The 20,816-nt window shown below is 44.0% G+C and overlaps 1 protein-coding gene and 1 non-coding gene across 3 annotated transcripts; one reads left to right on the top strand and one right to left on the bottom strand.

The window, feature by feature from the left end:
* Nucleotides 1–4,402: 4,402 nt before the first annotated feature.
* Nucleotides 4,403–4,551, bottom strand: LOC131083260 (U12 minor spliceosomal RNA). Its single transcript, XR_009114411.1, has one exon. It is a non-coding gene; the product is annotated as a U12 minor spliceosomal RNA (small nuclear RNA).
* Nucleotides 4,552–4,836: 285 nt separating this feature from the next.
* Nucleotides 4,837–20,346, top strand: POLDIP3 (DNA polymerase delta interacting protein 3). 2 transcript variants are annotated; one of them, XM_058022454.1, is made up of 9 exons: nucleotides 4,837–4,963; nucleotides 8,198–8,585; nucleotides 10,871–10,945; nucleotides 12,788–12,883; nucleotides 14,696–14,878; nucleotides 15,729–15,806; nucleotides 16,399–16,528; nucleotides 17,714–17,780; nucleotides 18,116–20,346. In XM_058022454.1, exons 1-9 carry the CDS (start codon nucleotides 4,905–4,907, stop codon nucleotides 18,288–18,290), a joined length of 1,251 nt encoding a protein of 416 aa, XP_057878437.1. In that variant the 5' UTR covers nucleotides 4,837–4,904; the 3' UTR covers nucleotides 18,291–20,346. The 2 variants fall into 2 exon arrangements, with proteins under 2 accessions (XP_057878437.1, XP_057878436.1); XM_058022453.1 differs by having other exon boundaries at nucleotides 10,868–10,945.
* Nucleotides 20,347–20,816: the final 470 nt, after the last annotated feature.

Genomic DNA, 20,816 nt, shown 5'->3' with positions numbered 1-20,816 from the left:
AACATCTAGAGCATGTGGACAAGAAAGATGCAGTGCACTGGGAAAATGAATCACTTCTGTGGCCCATAATGAAACGTGGGGAAGAAATTATTGTGAAAGGTGTAGTCTGGGACCAAAGGAAAATGACTTCAGAGTCGGGCTAATTACTTACTTAGCCATAAGAAGATGAAACAGCTGCTATGTAGTACGCTGCTTTTCTTTCCTCCATGAATTGCCTACTTTTCAGAGCTAGTAAGTTAGACATCCCCCACTTGGGACACCTAGGATAAATCATCATTAACAAATCTGTATTAAAAATTGAAGCTATTCCAATTGTCTCCTCACAAAGGCCACCTGTCTGTTAGCATTCCCCTGCTTCCTCACATCTTTACAATTTACCTCTCAAACAATTTACCTCTCCCAAAGTCCTTCAGCTACACATGTGCCACAGCTCTGGATGGGAGAAATCCAGAAGTTGTATTCCGTGGCATAATGGAAATGCAACGAGGCAAATGCAGGTTTATGTGATTTGGTGTGACACAGTATTCTGTGAGCAACTTGAGAATTACCAAATAAAAAAGACTTTAGATTCTGCTGTGTGCCTGCTGTTAGAATGCATGGAATAGAAGCCTGAGTCCCTCAGAGAGAGAAAGGAATATAGGAATTGAATTGGAACCTTTAGAGAAACTAAAATATATTAAACCACACAGACATGAAGTAGGAGTTTTAATTTTAAGTAAGTTTTAATTTTAAGTAAGGAGAAATATATCTTAAGTGCCTTAAGAAACTGTATTAGCTAGTAAAAAACCATAAAGCCTAGTTTAAAGTTCAGTAGTGTTACCTTTCACAAAACTAACTTAGCACCAGACATAACAAAACCATAGCAGAACATTGCTTACATTATTAAATAGAACAGATAAAACTGTTTGTGTGAACAGATAGAACTGTATGTGTAGATTCTGTGTGAAAACTAAAACTACTTTCACACATTAGAATTAAGCTTGGATAGGTGTAGAAAGAATGTTTTAGAATCGTGTTTTTAGCTGATTAGATTATTCATGAATAAATTTCCCCTATATTGGGATAAAAAAAGGTGCTAATTGCTTCTGCTAACTACTACTTCTTCTACTGCTTCTACTCAAAACATCAAGACTCCATACCAGAAAGCTTTTAGCACAAACTTTAATACTGTAAACTCTTCACCTTCAGAACTGATGTATTCATACAATAAACAACTTTACAACAACAAACTCCTATTTCTTTGAAGACCCAATACCCACTCAAGACTGAACACCTGCCAAGTCCTTTTCTCCAGTTTTTCTTTCTAATCCATCAGTTTCCTTGGCTGCACAAACTCCCTGGGGTTTTCTCAATGGGCCACCAGAAAGAAAGGCAAATTTTTGTGCAGCTCTCTCCAAGCAAATTGCTCTGCTTCTCTCAGGAATTTAGTATTTCCCAAGCATATTGCAGGTCACTGACAACATGAGCTGGGATACAGGTGTGTTTCCAATTTTTACAGGTGTATTTCCAATATTTCCTTTATTGGAAATATCTGTTATGGAATAGAACAGGTGAAGTAAAATTACATATGTACCATATTTCCCACAATTTTCACAAAAAGAAAGAACTACCATTGTTGGTTTTTCATGCTTTTTAAAATGTTGCAGACTCAGATGAGCAGTGCAATAATATTTCATTTTTCCAGGCCATAGAAGGTGAATGAGAGGTAAGTTGTACAGCCAAGTAGAAGTTTCAGCATGACCCTGAGCCAAATGCCATGTGATTATACAGGTATAACACTACACATATGGCAAGCTGCCATGCTCTCTTTGTTACCTGCTTAGAAAATTTTTAGCCTATTTTTTCGGTAGCTCCCTGAATCTGTCTGGATCCTATGCTGTGCCTCAGTTTTATCTCTGAAGCTCATCACTTCTGCATCTCCTCTGGTGTGTCCTCTCCTTTGATTTTTCTCTCCTTAATATCATTTTTGGTAGGCTAAAATACTCATCTTGCAAGGCCTTATATTTCAAAGACTGATTTAAAAGTCTTCAGAAGGCTAAAAGGCCTAGGGTTCAATAGTCCTGAAAAAGAGAACAAACTGCTAAAATCAGAGGATTTTTAACCTCTCACTACAAACCAGGTGCTTCTGCCACTGTTGACACATTTCTCTTCACAGAGAAAAGCAAGGCACAATTCTTCCCAGGGATATTCTGGGATTCACATTCCCTGAACCTCAGAGAAAGGGAAGACAATTCTTATCTCACTTGCTGTGCCTGTGTTTGTGCCACAGTAGAATGCAATATGGGGATTGTTCACCCAGAGTGATGGGGTTTTGTTTCCTTGGCCTATCAGGGCCAAGCGTGTGTGTGTGTCAGTCATGAGATGCTGTGCAGTTGAGTGCTTGGCAGATTCAGTTTAGATGGAATGTAATATAGTATAGAATAATACAGTATAACAAAGTAATTATTTAGCTTTCTGATATCCATGGAGTCCTCCTCGTCATCCTTCCTTCGTTGCGGGTGCCCTGCTTTTCCAGTAATATTTTACAGGAAATTGGTGCAAGATGGTCTCCTCTGGTCTGACTTCCATGCTGTGGGGATCCCAGCAGATTCAGGAGACACACATAGGGAATCTGCCTCTGGAAAACAAGGGCAGGCCTGAAAGTTTTCCAGCACACTGGGACAAGGAGTCCTTTGTAGAGACCCCTACACTCAGGGAGATCTCTTTGCTGCTGCTTACCCCACATTTACCCCTCTCCCAGCCACAAGGAGGGAAGCAGGGGCCCAGGCCCTTCCTGGAACAAATATTCGACTTCTCTTACACAGCTCAGAGGAGAAACCATGAAGAAAACTGAGCTACAGCTTCTGTCTTACAGGAAGAGCAAAACAGTGAGAAAAAGGAAGAGAGAGGACAATCTTGATGTTCAAACCCTTCCTTTCTCGCAACACCCTAACTCATGCCCCCCAATCAGCCTCCCACAGAGACTGAACATGGGAAGGTGGAAGCCTGCAGAGGGGAGGGAGCTTCACCTTCACCTGCAGTAATGTCTGAGCAGGCCTGTAATTCTTCACCTGGACAAAAGAGGACTTCAGGGATCACCGGTGGAAGAGAGGGTGGGTGGCAGCTACACATACACTCTTCAGCTTCAGTTGCAAGAACTAGGCTGATGGAAGCAAAACAAACAGGAGGATGCAGAAGAAGCAGAGGGTGGAGGTACTGCCTGAAGGGATCGTGGCTGCACGAAGAGCACTAAGGTTGGTGGGGTGTCTGGAAGCCACCTCCACAGGGGTCCTTGCAGGCTGGAAACAGGACACTGGCTAGGTGGCCCTCCAGTCTGGAACCACTGGGGCTGCTCTTAAAGTCAAATGAATTTGCTTAAACAACATTCCCTGTTGGTTTTGCAACAGCAAAGCAAATATCACACATTTCCCACCCCATCGCCTCAGTTTGATCAAGTACCTCAACAGCTGCAGAAAGGCAGCACAAAAAGGGCTGTATTTGTAGCACTGCAGTCGTGTGCCACCCTGGAGCTGGATCAAGCACCAGTGCACAACCAAGCAGGGACCTGGCATCACCGCTGGTATGGCTTCAGAGTCACAAAGGCCTCCTGAGAGGAAATCAGGGCTGTGGCAGCCTGAGCCTGTGTGGCTGTGAGCAGCTGAATCAGCTGCTATGTCTCCTCTGTGATGGTCCCCAGCCTTCCCTGGCAGCTCCCGCACTGTTGAAGTCCAGGAGCTTCCCCCTGGATCTCATGGAATGTGTTCGGGCCGCCAGTTTCACAGCAACACGACGGGTGCTGCAGCACGCACGGCAAAGCCCCAGGGCTACTGCAGCTCAGGATTCCGTGCTGGGGAAAGGGCAGAACGGGAACAGCGGGCAGGAGAAGGGGTCGCAAACGAACCTCGTGCCAGAGCTGCGGGCGGGAGCAAAGCCGCGTTTTGGAGCAGCTGCGGCTGTGACGCGCTGCAAAGGGGCGCCTTGAGGGAGGCGCGGCAGCACCAGGGCCCGCAGCGAGACCCCGAGCCGCCGTCGTGCAGGTCATGACAGGGCAGGACCCCGGGAGCTCACCGCTGCCCGAGGCACCATTTCACTTCCACTGCTAGCTTGATTTTAAACGGTGTAATTGCTCCTTCAGAAGATCAGAAAAGGAATTGCTTCCTGCAGAGACATGAAGTATTTATTACGCTGGGTTGGTGGTTTATTGTATTAAGCCTCGTGGAGACCCTTAAGGCACCTCAGTGAACAGAGCGACAAGAGAAAAGCACAGGTTCAGGCACTTCTGCCCTTTAGGCCGGTTGGCATTTCCGTTCGCGGCGCGCCCTCGTGAGGCGCTGGCGCTGTGCCGCCTCCCAGAGCAGCGCGGAGCCACCCGGGAGCGCCCCGGGAACGGCAGTTCTGTCCTTGGCACAAGCGCCACGGAGGTCGGGCAGATCACGGCACCCGGGCATCCCGCGAAGTAAGCGGGGCACCCAGGGGCGACCTGTACCCGCACAAAAATTCCTCTCACATTGGTAGTGAGGACCCGGGCGTCACCCCGGGTCGTTATTTTCCTTACTCATAAGTTTAAGGCATGACCTCAACCTCGCCGCGCCGCTGGGACACGGCTCCGCACTAACTCCACAGGTCAGGGCGAGCGCCTCCCGAAGCGGCATCTGGCTGGCATACAGTGGCCTCAACACTGCGTTCGGTCCTTGTCCCCTTTCGCGCCGCGGAACCGCTGCTACGAGCCGAACCGAGCCGCGACGTGCCGCGCCGTATGCAAATGAGAGACTCGGCGGCCGCGGGGAGTTGTGGGGCGCCCCGGCGCAGTGGGCGGAGCCTGGGCGGGGCCCGCCGTACTTCTGGGGGCGGGGCGAGGGGCGGAAGTCGTGAGGTGTCACCTCCGGGACTCGCTCGCTGCGTCTCATCGTTGGGGCCGCGACAAGATGGCGGACCTGTCTCTGGACGAGCTCATACGGAAACGCGGTGTGACGGTGAAGGGGAGGTGAGCGGTTGGGACTGCGACGCAGCGCCTCGGGCCGGCGGTCCCCGGCCGCTCTTCGAGGGTCCTTTCGGGTGGCTCCGCTCCGGGGGCTGCGGGCCGCAGCTGTCTCGGCGCGGCCCGGCCCTGCTCCCGCCCTCGCGTTCCCATTGGCTGCCCGCGGGCCTGCGGGACCGCGCTGCCATGCGGTTGGCGGCGGCGGCCGTCACTCAGGGCCGGGGCGGGGGTCGGGCCCCCATCTCGGCCCCTGTGCCTGGCGCTGCCCCGGTGGGGCAGGAGCGCTCAGCGGCCCATCCCCTCTCGGTCCTTTTGGGTCTCCTGGCGCCGTCCCTTGTTTCGCTGAACCTTCCGACTTGCCTCCTGCTTGTCCCCGCCGATTAACCCAGCGCTGCTCCCTGTAGCGGGGTGGGCGCCCCGAACCCCGCCGGTAGCGGGCCGCAGGTGTTACCCAGGCGGTGCCCGGTGCCCCCGCGCTCCCGGGCGCGGCTCGGGGCATTGTGGGCGAGCCGTGGCAGCGCTGCTGGTGCTCGGGGAGCCGTAACCGACCGGGGCCGCCGGGCGCCCGCGCGGGGGAGGCTGCCGGGCATGGGGCGCAGCGCTGCCCGGCTCTCGGAAGGTGCCGTCCCTCCAGCGTAGTCAGTGGGGCTCCGAGCGATCGCCTGCAGTGGCTGAGAGGACGTGGAGCATGTTGCAGATCGGAGCTGCAAGGTCAGAGTATTTCTTTGCATGGCAGATGTCTCCAGTCTAGGCTGGGCCATTTGCTTCCACAGTTGGCAGTTCTTACCTGGGTTCTCCTTCGGTAGCTTTTCATTTTCCCTTTTGCCATAGTCTCTTAATGCTTCTGAAGAACTTGTCCCTCATCTCTGTTAGCTCAGTGTGCTCTTGTTTTGTTGGATTTTTTCCCTTCGTTTTTTTTTTTTTTTTTAATTCATTAGTCTTCGTTTTTGACTCTGAATGTGTATACACTTATGTGTCTAGAGTAATATTTTAAAGTTATCTGCTAACATATACTACCAAAACATTCAAACATATTTAAATCCTAGTCTAGACAAAGCCTTGGCTTTGCACTTTCATTCATGTTATCCTGCATATTTGGAAGAGTCTTAGTCTGCTTACTATGCCCCAAGTACCTCCTTTATCCCTTTTCAAATCCCTCCTTAACTCTCATTTCTTCCAGGAATTCTTCCTACTTTTTTTTTTTTTTTTTTGCTGAGCAATAATCCCTCTGCAGCACTGTAAGAATTGTGCCCCACACTCTTCTTGTATGTTGTGTTTAGCTCACTTTATAAATTCCTCAAGTAGCAAACTTGGCTTTGTGAAGTCTGGATAAACTGAATAAAGTTAAGTCATTATATCCATGCTATTCAGTAGTCTAGATGAAATAAAAGAAAAAAATTCACTAATAAAATATGCTGGTCCATAACATATTCAAGCCAGAGCTTGGACTTCTGGAAAGTGAGTTCGATGTTTGAGATCTGCTTTTATTTCAGGTGCTGTGGCACAAATAGCTAAGCAGTTAATGCTCTTGTAGAGTAAGCAATTATCTGTGAGAGAGAGTTGCTTATTAGGGTAAAGACACCAGAAATGGTGTAATCTTCAGTTTCTTAACCTATTTTGTTGAGTTTTGTTATCAACAGTCTTAACTAATTCTAGTTTAAATGTTGTCACATACATTTCTGGTTTTACTTTGGCCTCTCTCATGAACCATTCATCCAGCCCTTTGCAGCGCTCCAGCTGAGTGCTTCCAACATGGCTAAATAAACGTTTCTTACAATTGCAAGGAAGGTCTTGCTCTGGCTCTGTTGCTTTATGGTATTGTTAGGCTCCTGTGTTCTGAGTTTATTTTCATAGATGGTCTTAATAATCCTCCTGTTTCTTCTAGCTAGTTTGCTTTGCCTGTAGAAGAGAGCAGCCATAGGACTCTTAGGTAGTAAAATGGGACTCCAGTCCCAGCTTTCCAGACATTTAGATACAAGAATGAAAGAGGCAGAAGCAGAGGTTAAGTCTTTAATCTGTCAGCTGGTTGGGGTTTTTTGTAAAGATCTCTCCATTGAAAGTACATGGCTGTAAATAATGTGAAGATTGTGGAGTTAGATCGGGAAATACTGATATAAGGGTGCATGAAGAATTGAAATAGCATCATAATTTGGTTTTGTGATACTAACCTTTTGATTATTACAACAAATTCCAGGTATCTGCTTTTAGACTTTGTAATACTGGACAACACATTTCTGAAAGCGAACTTTGTAGCCCTATATTTTGACTTTTAAAAAGTCAACAGCAAGAATATTTTTTCTCTCTCTTTTTTTTTAATATGAAGAAACCCAGTGAAAAAGAAAAAACATTAAAAATAGTCATCAGAGGAACTCCATTAAGAAATTAGATAAATTTTTTTTGTTCTTTGGGCAGGTTTTGAAAAAGTGTATCAGACCTGTAACAAGAAGGTAGTTCTAGCTTTCACCCTGTATTGTGCTGCTTTTTAGGAATACTTGTACAAATACAGGTACAAATGCTGTCGTTTTTGTGGGCTGTTGTCTTTCTGTGCTCAGTATTGTAATAATGATATGCTTAAAAAGTACAGGCCATCAAGTGCAGTAGTTCTTTTGTTAGATTAAAGAAGAGGCAGTCATGTTAAAAAGTAATTGACTAACGACTATTCTTGCTGGAAGCTAATCAACCTTGAAACTGGTGGCTTTGAACTAAGATTGTTACTGGTGCTTGTACATACTAAAATTTGAGTTGCTGTCCTCCCACAGATCTCAACTTGCTGCCCAGAATTCTTGAATTCATGTGTGGTTGCATGTTTCCTTCATATCAGGATGTATTAGTGAATTAGAGAAGATGCTTTAGCAGACCTCTTCACTCCTAAAGCTGAAAAGTCTGATCCTGTTCCTCTTTGTCTTCAAAGGTTGCCCCAAAGTACCTGAGTTGTTGAATTTTGTGTAAATGTAGTATGTACTTAGCACAGCTGAAGTCAGACCCTTTAGTTTGTAAATGTGAGCTGAAGGGTGGATTTTGGAAAGAAATTCCTTAGCTGATTATGTAGAAAAAAAAATCCAGCATAAAAGAGCTTAGGAGTTCTACTGTTGTATTTGGATGTCCAACTGGAGTGGATTTTTGTGCAGTAATAATGAACTTTTGTTTGCAGCAACATAAATACTTTTATTGACACTGTATTGACACATAATGCCTGAAACTTACTTTTTTTTTTTTTTTTCCTCTTTTTTCCCCCCTCAGACTTAACACAAGGCCAGTGTTTGGAGGTGTAAGATCTCGCATTGGGATCCAGCAAAATCTTCTGAATAGATCATCACCAGCTGTGAGCTTCCAGCAGACTTTTGATGCCCGACAGAAGATAGGACTCACTGATGCCAGGCACAAACTGGGGGTGAAGGATGCCCGAGAAAAACTGCTTCAAAAGGACGCTCGCTTCAAAATCAAAGGGAAGGTGCAGGATGCTCGCGAGATGTTGAATTCCCGCAAGCAGCAAAGTGTGGCTGCTGAAAAGGTGACCAAAGTGGTGGATGCCAGAGAGAAGATCAGCTTAAAAAGGAGCACTCCAGCTGCTATCAGCCCAGCTATGGGGACAGTAAATCCAGCTGTGAAAATCACCAAAACTATTCAAGTAGGTGAATGAGTCACCTCTGAGCCCCTCAGTTACTCTACAGCAGTGCAGTAGACCTGATAATACTTCAGTACGTTCATATGGTTACAATAGAAGCAAGTACAGTTCATTCCAGCCCGTGGGGTGGGATTCTGATCCTTTTGTGTGTCCTTGCAGCTGCTTGGGACTTTTTGTAGAATCGCACCTCTCATTTAAATTTTCATTTTCATTTTGGGCCCAAAAAGACTAAGGCAGAGCTCCTGTCAGCATTAAAAGAGATGTCTTGAATGGTTAAGTAGTCTCTTTCCTGCCTGAATGCAAACAAAATGATGCAGATTTTTTGTCATTCTTATACTGCCCCTCTTTGCAAGTCTGATGTGGTGGATTGTCCTGTATAGATAACTGGTTTATCCTAGGGGTGGAATAGCAGTTTAGAATATGCAGCTGTGTTTGTATCTAAGGAAATTTAAAATTCAATGAGCCATTCTACAATTTTCTCTTTTTATACTTGTCTGGTTTCCAGGGGTTTGCCTGATCACATGAAGCATTCCTGCTGAGGCTCAAGATTTATTTCAATTGTATTATAATCAGTTGATCACCCTGACCTGCTGATTTCCTGGGCCAGTTTTCTGATTTGACTTTGCTGTGTGCGTAGCAACTTGATTCTTAGCCAGCTTCTCTGAGAAACTCCTGCTCTTGAGCTGTGTCTGTTAGATACAATGTGTAGAGTCAGAAGAGAAATTTCCAGACTGTTGGGATTGTTGTTTGAGTGGTTTTGCTCCTTACCTCTACAAGCATGGAACTGAAGTTCCTAGTCTACCTCTTTCATTTTCAATCTCCCAAAAATCAGCAGTGTGCTCACTCATACCCAGGAATCTGTTGTCACCACTTTGAAAGCCTAGATGAGTCTGCTTTCTGTTCAGCTCTGGGTTTTGCTGAAGAGAAATGTCAAACATGTTTCTTCTGCAGATGGGCCTAGGAATTTTCCCACTAGTCTGCAGGTTTCCTGCCAGGCTGATGTAAGGGGGAGAAAGGGCTCTTGAAGCAGTAAAAAGGGCTGATGGCAGAGCAGTGGAGCAGTCTGTTCAGCAGTTGTTAATTAGGAGGGTGGTCAGTACTCTTGCTGTCCTTCTGAGCCAAATCACCAGCATCAGCCATGAGGAATTGAACATCTTCTACAAAGTTTCTAGGAGTTAAAGTAGTTTCCAGAGACTTGGTGCAGTACTGACCTGGTGTTTTTGTTTGACTTGTTTTGACCAATAGTATTTTCTGTTTGCTAGACAACAGAGTGCAAGGGAACATATATATTTATACATAGGGTATCATGGTGATTCAGACTGTAGACAGAACCTTGCACATAAGCAATTCTCTAAAAGTTGCCCCTGGCCCTCCTATCTTCCCAAACGTGGGAGTGGAATCAAACTAGTCTGTCTTGATTCCAGGTACAGCATACAGCTCTAAATGTCCTGTCCTGAGGTCTTGTTTATCATGAAGCAAGGAAAAATCTTTGAAGCCGAAAAATTACAGTAGGTCTGCTGGTGTTTCTGTAGGATGGGTATCCTTGTTTCTTTGATTAGCAGATTGAAACATGAGGTGCTATGGTATAAATTGCAGTCTAGAGAAAGTGCAAATCTGAAGATTTTATTACCTGTGTGGACTATTTTGGTGAGAATATATATTCTTTAATGGACAGATTCCAGCTTTTTCAGAAAAACAGAAGAGTATTTGTATGGGTTTTGTGGCATGATTTCAGTTATTGATTAGTACAGCTACATTCCCTACCTCCTTCTGTTGTGATTTCCCTGTTTCATGGTCTAATGGGCTGCACACTACCCTCTGCAGCATTTTATTCCACTACAGCTTTTTCCAGCTTTAGTGCTAAGGGACAGTGAATACTTGTCCTTTTGCTTGATGGAGACATGCATGTTTAGTTACCTGTAACATGAAAGAAGACACAGCTACTTTTTGACTTAGCCCATTCATGGTTTTGTATTGGCAGAAATGTAGATCTAGTAGTCCTGACAGGACTGAAGTTAACTTCCCTTCCCAGTAATCTTGGACTAAACCCTAACTAATTTGAATCCATTTCTTAATGTGGTCTTAGATTTTAAGTGAAGCTATCTCATATTGAACATATCACAGGAAATACAGGTGTTACCCAGGAGCATATTGTGGTAATATATTTCAGAGCAGGGAAGGTAAGTTTTATATAAGTGATCTCAGGTTACTCAACTAAAGCTTTGATCTTCTGAACCTGGTGGACTGTAGTGCTTAATGCTTTGGTTCTTTATCTCTAACTGTAGCAGAAGGCTCCAGTTCCTGGACACTCTCATCCAGCAGGAATGAGGATCAATGTGGTGAACAACCATACTCATAAACAGGTGTGTACCTGCTCTGTACTCTTTGTTAACTTTAACAGGGAAGAAAATGTGTCCATAAACATTGGCAGGTGCAAAGAAAACTCTTAAGTAGGAGAGAGGAACATTGGAAAGTTCTCCATCAGCTTAGCTTTCGTGTCTTGTGTGGTTAAAATAGTTTCATGGTAATTGAGGTTTTCATTTAGTATAATTTATCTTGATTCCTAGTGTATTTGAATGAGATACAGGAATGAGTAGATATTCCCAGTTTTACCTCTATGCCAATGGTGTACTTTTTCCCTAGAGGCTGACCTCTAGCTCTGATATTTTTGTATAAATTTCTTATGACATCACATCAGATCAAGTTGTTGGCTGTTTTGATTCACCGTGCTGCCAGCTTCTTCAGAGAGAGGATGTGACTGCACATGGTCAGATGTGCTGCAGTGAGGTGGGAGAGGGTATAACCTTCCTGTGAAAGCTGCAGTCCTGATAGGGAGTGATGTTACCTAGTATTCTGATGTACTTCCAGAGTTCCCATAGCCCTTATCAATTGTGAGATTGTGAGAAAGTCCTTAGAGTATTGTCTTTCTGGGATCAGTTTTAATGGATTTTGTCACAGCCCCCAGCCATTCAGCCACCTTACTACCTTGGGTGCTTATAGAGAGGAATTGGATATTTTTATTACTTATATTATTGTGTGTGTATACACAAAGTATTGCATGAAATACTGGAAAACTGACATTCACAATATCCTGTCAGGTGACTTTTTTGCCATGATTATCATAATTTTAGCTGTTTGTGTATGCTACCTTTATGCTGGCCTGCTACCATCACCTATCCCAGATGCTGTTGTTTGAGGAAGTGTCTTCATTATTGTGACCTTATCACTGGAAACGTGGAATCCATTTCATTTTGTCTCAAGCTCAAGTCCATTGTCCTGCTCCCTAGTGTTTTTCCCAGCTCTTTTATTTTCTGCACAATTCTCCTCTGTTCTCTGGCCATTTTCAGTTTTTTTTCCTTCATAGCATTTCTGTCACTAGAACAACTTCCTTGTTTGTAAACCAAAATCTTGCTGACTATGGACAACCCACTGATTTTGCAAGCTCTCATTGCTAATCCCTCCAGTTTTCTTTAGCTTTTTAGTGAATTAATGGGAAGCTGTTTGCAGTTGTGATTTCTTATGTTTTGGGCACTGCTATTTGTGTCTAGACCTTTTCTTAAAGTTATTTAGAGTCAACGAAAAAAAATGCTTGTGTAGGAGCTCACCTCAGTATTTTAAGGCAAGGCTATGAGTGTTAAACTGAACTGGAAAATGAATTATTCATTCAGTAAAGCTCTTAGTGCAGTGTTTTCTAGGGCCAGATGGATGTGTCCTGTGCTAAGGAAAGCAGGCTATTCAAAAGGAATGTTCTGTTTAGATGTATTCGGCAGGCACTTGTTTAGTTAAAAAAAAAACAACAATGAAGAACCCGAAACAAACAAAAAGAAACCCCACCTCACACCCCCGAACTAATTTAAAAATCACATGCACAGGTGTCAACTGTAAAGGTAGGAGGATGCTAAAATGTAAGACACTGAGGCTCTGTTCCAATAATGTAGCTTCAACAGTCCTAATGAGGTCCAGGAGAAGAGGGATCTGGATGTGATTTCAGTATATCTAGGGAAACAGTTTTACTGTGATGTTTTTGGAAAGAAAGTCCTATAGTTTTTATGCTGATGTTTTGACATGGACTTGTATACCTGAAACTAAAGTGCAGTGTAAATGTTCATTAGCTGAAGATGGTTGAAGGCAGGAGAGAACTCCCTATATTTGAAATGTCTCAGTGAAGTCTGCCTGCATGTAAACTATTGCCTTCTTCACTTCAGGGTCTGTATGACACAGAAGATGATGAGGAAAGTGTCTCTCCCCTTCCTAGCAAACAGATGAAAATCACCACCACAAACAGTTTCCTGCACAACTCGGTAAGGGGTCATCTGAGCAGCCTCCACCATGCCATGCTCACATTGCATGGACACAGAGGCTGTGTCTTTACAGGACTTACCTATCAGACAGTTCTTATAAAGTCTGTAAATGAAGTTTTCTCCTCAAATATTTGCTCTTCAGCCTACCCTTCCTTTGTGCCAATGCTTCTACTGTTATTTTTGGAACAGAGTTCTCTTAGGGTAACTGGTTTTATGGGTTCTCAGCAACTAGAATGTATGCTTTCTGCCCTGCTGGCAGGTTGTTGTATCCTGGCTCTTTCTTGCTGAGGAAGTGCATCTAACTTGTTTTGTTACTGTTTGAGTAAACCAGCAAGGGAAGTTTCTGCTGCTGGAGACTGGGCATCAAAGCAGGAAATCTCTTGCCGTGCAAAAACCATAGTAGGCATCTTGTGGGGGGGACTGTTTCTCTGGAGAAGATGGAATTTCAGTACAGACAAATCAAGGTTCTGCTTTTGGCATGGAATGGCCCTCTGCTGCTTAAACTGAGAACTGACTGGCTAGAAAGCAGCAGCAGCTCTGTAGGACGGAGCCTAGGGGTCCTACTGTGTGATCTGCTAAGGGTGAGTGAGTAGTGCATCCTTCCAGAAACAAAGGCCAACTTTAGATAATTAATCAAGGAAGATAATTATTCCTGTTTGACATTTTAAGACTGCTTCCAGAATTCTGTGCTTATCTTGGGGCTCTGCAGTACAAGAAAGACTTGGCTGGAACCAGTTAACAGGGTGGTCAGAGAGCTGCACCATATTATGCATGAGGAGAGTGTGAGAGAGCAGTGTCTCAAGGCTGAGAAGGCTGTAGTGAGATCTACAGTGAGAGTGAGTCCACTCTCACTGCCTGGAAAAGTCAAAACCCAGGTTCTTTTCAGGAGTGACCACGGAGAAGACAAACCAATAAATGTGCTGCAGCAAAAGAAATTCTGGTTGGTGAAATTCTCACAGTGTTGATCAGCATCTGGCACAGGGACCAAGAGAGGTTGTGCAGTCATCATTCTTGAATATTCAGTGCTTAGCTGGATAAGGCCCTTGCCAGCCTTAATGTGTGCTTGAAGTTAACCCTGCTTCAGACATGGGCACAGGTTTGGGCTAAGTTATTCTCTGGTCTTGGAAAAGCAAATTCATGTGGTTTTACCATCATGCAGGCACTGTAGTACAGTGATTACCCCAGGAATTTATTTCCTTGTGTGGGTATTCAGAATAGAACCTCTGGCCATTTGTGATTCTCAAATAATCTTATTAAGGTTTTTTGAGTTTTTTTTTTTTTTTTTTTTTTTGCAGGAGTAAATTAATTTGTTCTTTCCAGTGTTCACAGCAGCTTCCAAGCACAAGTTTTAGTCTGGCTTTAAACTTTCAGCCTAAGCTCCATGTGTTTGTGTGCCCTACCTTGGTGATTCTGAGGAATTACTGCCTTTTGTTCTGTGGATTCTCAGTCTTACTGTTAATGAGCAATCTTTGTGAACTCTTTGTAAAAGTACTTGAAAGTCTGCAGATGAAAGGAGCTTTTCAAATTCAGATCATATTGTTAAAGTTTGTTTATGAAAAGTATGAAACCAAAAAGTGCTTATGAGGGAAGTGCTCTTTCTGGATAAGCATACCTTTTAATGTTTATGCCCAGAAACCTGCACTGATTTTTTTTTTCTCTGAGCCTTTTGAAGGTCTCCAGCACTGTGTAGTGGTTTTGACACTGGGAAGGACATGCAGTGCATGCTAGTAATACTCTGGTGGTGGTGCTTGAAGAAAAGTGATGGCTTTTGTAGGCTGTAGCTCTGAGATACTTTATTTTTTCTTCCTGTAGACTGGTCTGAGCAGCAATAAATTCTCTCTGTCCAAGACTGTTCCCCTGACTAAAGTGGTCCAGAACGACACATACACAGCTCCACCTGCAACTGCCCCTCCTATGCGGACAAAGGCCTTGGCAAACATGTCCCGGACCTTAGTGACAAAGGAAGTGCCTCCAAAAGAGCCAGCACCTGTTGAGGTGAGCTCAGGGAAGGGCAAAATGCTCTTTATGGAAGTCTCTGAAACATCTGAATCTTGTTCATTGGACATGTGAGCAGCTCATTTGTGCCTGCCTTTCATCATTAGTTCTGGGATGTCATCGAGGTTGTTCTGATAACTGCAGTTCGTGTCCCAAGAATTTGAAACCTGTGTAAACATCCTTTCCCTGCACATGATCCTGGAAGAATCCATATTATAGGGCGGTGGCAGTTGTTGTTTGGGCACTCCTTGGTGGCTTTCATGTCCTTAGGAGTAGTGTTTTAACACTGTTTGATACATTGTATGTTACATGTCCACTCCAGCTAGCAAGGAGAAAAAAGAGTTATTGCAAATGTACACGTTTTCATCTAGACATGAGACCTCCCAGGCAGTTTGTAGACAGCCTGCCTGGAATTGCTTTGCCAAACTGCCTGATGTTGGGTACAAGTAACCCACCAGGTGTTCCTAGGTGTGCTGAGTTCAGCATGCTCATGAGAGGCTGGAGCTATATATTGGGGTTTGCTGGCTGGTGTAGAGTACAACAGAGACAGGCTATTAAAAGTGGGCATGACCAGAGTACTGTGTATACTGTGGATTAAGTTAATGTTATTCTTGAGAATAAGAGTGAAAAATTACTTCAGAGAAAAACTAGCATGGAAAAGAAGTTCCTTTTTGCTGTCAGATGAGCTGGGCTTTAGTAAACATTGATATTTCCCATTACTAGCTTTAGCTTTCTCCTTTGTGTGTGTGTACAGGCATTCCCAGACATATCCTTAGAGACTTTTTATTGCTTTCTCTGCTGTGCTGTATTTTGTGCCATATTTCTGTGATGCATTTGTTTGTGTTGGCAGCTGGCGTTCAGTCCTTTGGAAGGCACAAAGATGACCGTAAATAATCTGCATCCTCGAGTCACAGAAGAAGATATTGTTGTGAGTGTTGCTTGCTGCCAGACTGTGCATGAGTGACACTTCCTTTCTGTGTCCTGCCTCTCTTGATAAATCACTTGATCTATGGTGAATGCAGTGAAGAGGGGTGTGATGTGGGTTTGCTGTCCGTGCAAAAACTTTGAGGGTTATTGATTGTTTGGGGACACTTTTTGTTTACAAAAAGTTTGTTTACACTTTTTTTAAAAAGTGTGTGCTTAAGAACATGGGACAAAATCCCACAGAGTATTTTGAGGTACCTGACATCACTTAGAAGAAGAGTTCACACCAAATGATTCTTCTACTCAAACTTATGTCCCTATCCAAATTATCTGGAGGCTTCCATTCTCACCGGGCTGAGAATGAATCTGGTCTTTGTGCATGAAAAACATTACCAGGTACTGGCCTTGAACTTCCCTGCTTGTGTGCTCTCTATTCCTAGTGCCAAGTACTTATACCATAACAAATACAGTAAGACAAGTGTCCAGATCCTGTCAGGTATTTAATAAGCAGGATGGGTGGTATGATGAAGCAAGTAAACCCTTCTCATGCAGTGCCTTTGACGTGACCATGGTTGTGACTGACTCTCTGCCCTCAGGAGTTATTCTGTGTGTGTGGCGCCCTGAAGCGAGCCCGGCTGGTGCACCCTGGTGTGGCTGAGGTAGTATTTGTGAAGAAAGAAGATGCTATCACAGCATATAAGAAATACAACAACAGGTGTTTAGATGGTAAGTTTGATGCCAGAGTTGCATGTAGGATAAATAAATCAAGAATGGCTTTTCCACCGGAGTGGAAGGTTTAAAAGTATCTTAGATGTGAATATGCTAGCAAGAGAGAAATGCCAGAAAATCAGTTCAAGAGCTAGATAAGACAATTACTGCTGTGTAACTAGCTGAATATATGCACAGTTTATTTAAATGAAATTAAAAACCCCACCCACATTTTCCTAGAAAAAGAAGGTTGAGAGCTGGAGGCAGGGTCCTGATGAGTCTCCTGCTCTAACTTTCAGATGTAATTCCTGTGTTTCTAATTTGGTACTAAGAGCTGGAAGGTTGTTGCAGTTGAGACAGAGACAATTCAAATTCAAAGCAACACTCCATTTTCAGAAGGCTTCAACCTGTTTTTTATTATAGCATCTGTGCTTTTTACACATTCTTACAAAACTCATAAGTTTACACTTTACTCATTGGGCACAAGAGACAAAGTGCTTATTGGAATAGGCAGTTGCAGGTTTCTCTTATTTATCCATCTTTCTTTCTTGGTTTCTATGTCAACGACCCTGGTAGAAAATTCTTTCAGGGGTAAACATGGATCCTCTTATCAAACATCTCTCTGGCTCACAGAAGTCACTGTAAAACCTCTTAGACAGAAAGTCCTTAGGAAGGCTTTACCTGCTTACAGAGCTGCTTGCCAAGTACAAGTAAAACTGGTATTTGCAATAGTTTCAGGGTATACTCAGAAACATGTTGAATTGGACTTGCAAAATAGTATCAGATTCTCCATAAACTGTGAATAATGCAGTTTTATATTTTAACCATGTTAAACTGAAATTATTGTTGAACTGTTAATTTTTAGCTGGAAATAGGTGCTTTTTCTTTCTTTAGATGAATGACATGTTACAGATGTCAGATGAGGAGCAGACAGCTAAGAATGGGAGATCCACTTGTGTCCCTGCTAAGGGCTTCATACTACTGTGTAACTCGTTAATTAGTATGATCCTTCATATGGTAATGAGTGTTACAGTGGCTCTCTCTTCTGTTGCTCTAATTCTGCAACAAAAGATTATCAGCTGTTTGTTTCTCATGTTTCCCCAGCATGTTGAACTCTGTTGCTTGCACTGTTGTGTGATGTTTCAAGGATCTTGCCTTACCCCACTTCTGACAGAATGAATTTTGTGTTTTGTTTTTATATAGGTCAACCAATGAAATGCAATCTTCATATGAATGGGAATGTCATCACCTCAGACCAGCCTATATTGCTGTAAGTGTCCTTCAGTGGGGAAAAGGTCCAAATGCTTTTGCAGGTTCTATTTTGAGAATTGCTGTCCCTTGGATTTTCTTTCTCTCTCCTTCTGTGGCACAATATGTTGAGTGGAGTGCAATGTAGCTTGACTACATAGTGTTCTCAGCCTTGAGGCTCAAAAATAATCTGAGATGAGGATATTTTCTTGTGAGAAAAGCATATTTAAAACCTTTATCTCTGATATTGGTAAGGGGGAAACACTGATAACAGTAAATGCAGACACAGTGTTAATTTATTTCTCATAAAGAGTGGTTAAATACTGCCTTTTAAATTCTTTTTTTTTAATCCTCCAGCCGACTGAGTGATACCCCTTCAGTGAAGAAGGAAGGGGAACCACGCCGGTCAAGTGCAAGCGCCTCCTCAAATCCCCCAGCTGAAGTGGACCCTGAAACTATCTTGAAGGCACTCTTCAAATCCTCAGGGGTCTCTGCCTCTGTGCAGCCCACAGAATTCAAAATTAAACTCTGAGAGGGGGGGAGCAAGCAGTGGACTGGAAAACTCATATAAGCTGGGGGATGAGGAAAGTGCAGGAGTGCAGATGTTGTTTGCATTTGCCTGTCCTGAAATTTTTTGTTTTCTATGATCGCTACCTTACTGTACAATAGTGTTTCCTCTTGTGTGTGTACTTTCTGTTTTCATAGTTGGAGTTTTCTTCCATGATTTTTTTCCCAAGAGAATAACCTTCCCCTTCTGCCAGTAATGTATTACCAAGCATATACCATGTAACTCCATCCTTTACTCCAAAGCCCCCAGTGGCCATTAAAAGTGCACATAGACTTTGAGGGAAGGAGTGGTGATCTCCTTCTGTTTTCTTCTGACTGACCTTTAACTAAAGGGTGCATCCCCTTGATTGTCCACAGGCAAGAGCACCACGTTGTTTCTGAAGTTGCTGCGCTGGGTACAAAGGCAGGTTGGGCTCCCTCCAGAAAGGACTTGTGTGCATTTGGTGGCATAGCCATTCCTCCTGACTGTTGGGCGCTTTCCTGCTCAGCAGCTGGGACGTTGAGAAGGAGCAGGAGAAGCTGAGCTGCCCTCAGTGTGCCAGCAGAGACATCAGGCAGGAGGGACGTGTGCGCGGGTGCACCGGCCACTGTGCTATGGGCAGGGCTGTTTCAACGCTGGTAGTGCTGGAGGGTTGTTCTGGCATTTGTACAAGGAATATATTTGCTCTGGAGGGTCAGGCTCAGTTGCTCTCCTCTTTCTGGACTGAAAAATTAAGAACCAGTTGTGTTCAGAGCTAGAAGAAACCCAGTTGTTTGACTCCCATCAGATTATATTGCCTCCTCCTGCTGATGCACAGACATGAGTTTCTTCCTTGCCTTCTAACTCAGGCAGTCTCCTATAGAAAGGAAGGACCTGAGACCCTTTTCAGACCCTAACACACACAAAGTCGTGTGTCTGAGAACTTTGAGAGATGCTATTTGGGCCTTGTTTGGCTGCCGTGCGGTTATGCTGCCGGCATGCCTGGATTTGGAGGACGATGGCTGCAGTGTGTGGCCTCAGGGAGAGGTTTAGGAGCAGCGGGCAGTCAGCGCTGTGTCAGGAACACCGGAGAGCAGTGGCAAGTCCCGTGCAGGGCAGCGAGGACGTGGCGTGGGCCCGCGAGTGTGTGTGACAGGCCACTAGGTGGCACTTCCAGTTCTTCCCATTGTTTGTACTGCATTGGCGCCTTGGGTGTTGAACGTCCCAGTAGCTCCACTCGTTTGTGTTTGTTCCGACTGTATTGGAAGAGAGGAAAGCTGAGAGCAACTTCCAGAACTGGGTTGGGGTTTGAACTTGATCCTACTAGCTGAGAGACTAACCTAATCCATTCTGTTCGGCTCTGCTGATTAGCTCCTGTGAGTCCAGATTCTGTTTCTTGGACAACCCCATGTTTCTTTTGCTTTCTTGTTCTGTATGAACTATTTCTTCTATCTAGCTTGTGCAGACCATTCCTTAATCTCACTGTGTCCCTTTTAGCCATGGAAATAATAAGGACTTGGCAGGACTTGTTTTTTTGGAGTACTCTCCTTGGTTTGAAGGCCAGCAACACCATGATTGGTGGGGTGCTTCATGTGAACAGCAGATGTTTGTAGGGGAGGGGACCTAAGACAGCTATTGTTCTCCTTTTTTAGATTGCCCACCAAATACATGTGTTTTAATAAAAAAATAAAAAAAAAGGGGGAGGGAGGGGAAGGAAACATTAGGGATTGGAGAAGATAATGTATTACCTGTTTCTGAATAAACGTTTGTTATACAGAGAGTGGATTCTAAGCCTTTTTAGATGCTGTGAAGCAACTAAAGCTAAGTGGTGGTGTTCCAGTATTGAGTCAATTGCTCTTACTAAGTGAATGTGGAAATTTCAAAACTGATAACGTGATGAACAGCAAGAGGAGCTTATGGGTAAGAGAGCTGTTACTCGTCCACCTTTTAGTCTGGATCATACAAATTAGCAGCTGACTCCTGCTAGTAAATTGAAGCCACTTGTGTCCATGTAATTCCAATTCTCTTTTTACAGAAAAAAAAGTAGCCTTTGTTACTGACAGCCTAGTAATTTAAAAAGTAATTTTATAGCAAAAACAGCTCTGAGATCAAGGTACCCGTTCTAGGTGAAGTGGGATGCTTTCATTACCAGCTAGACAGCTGTGTAAATGGGAAACATGTATTGGGAGTGCATCTCTTGCCTCTTCTGAAAGAATGGGGAGACTCAAGGATTTTTTAGATTAATAGATGGGCGTGTCTGAAAAGCCAAGTAGCAAGATGCATTTTAACTTACTGTTAAACTCTGCCTTGTGTTTAGGTTATCTGAGGGTTTATGATGGCCTTTACATGCTTCCTTGAAAGAAGTACTGTCTGCTCTGTTCCAAACTTCTGTGATCTATGGCACCATATTCTTATTTTTTACAAATCAGTGAATTAAGTGGGTGTCCAAACACAATGTCTTGGTGTACATTGGTGTTCTGGTCTTGGTCAGCTCTTTAGTGCACCATTGCATGGCTGCTTCTGCTGGGCACT

This window comes from Melospiza georgiana, chromosome 4 (genome assembly GCF_028018845.1).
Source record: "Melospiza georgiana isolate bMelGeo1 chromosome 4, bMelGeo1.pri, whole genome shotgun sequence".
NCBI lineage: Eukaryota > Metazoa > Chordata > Aves > Passeriformes > Passerellidae > Melospiza > Melospiza georgiana.
Note: the sequence above shows the minus strand (reverse complement) of the source record. Positions and strands in the feature narration are given on the sequence as shown.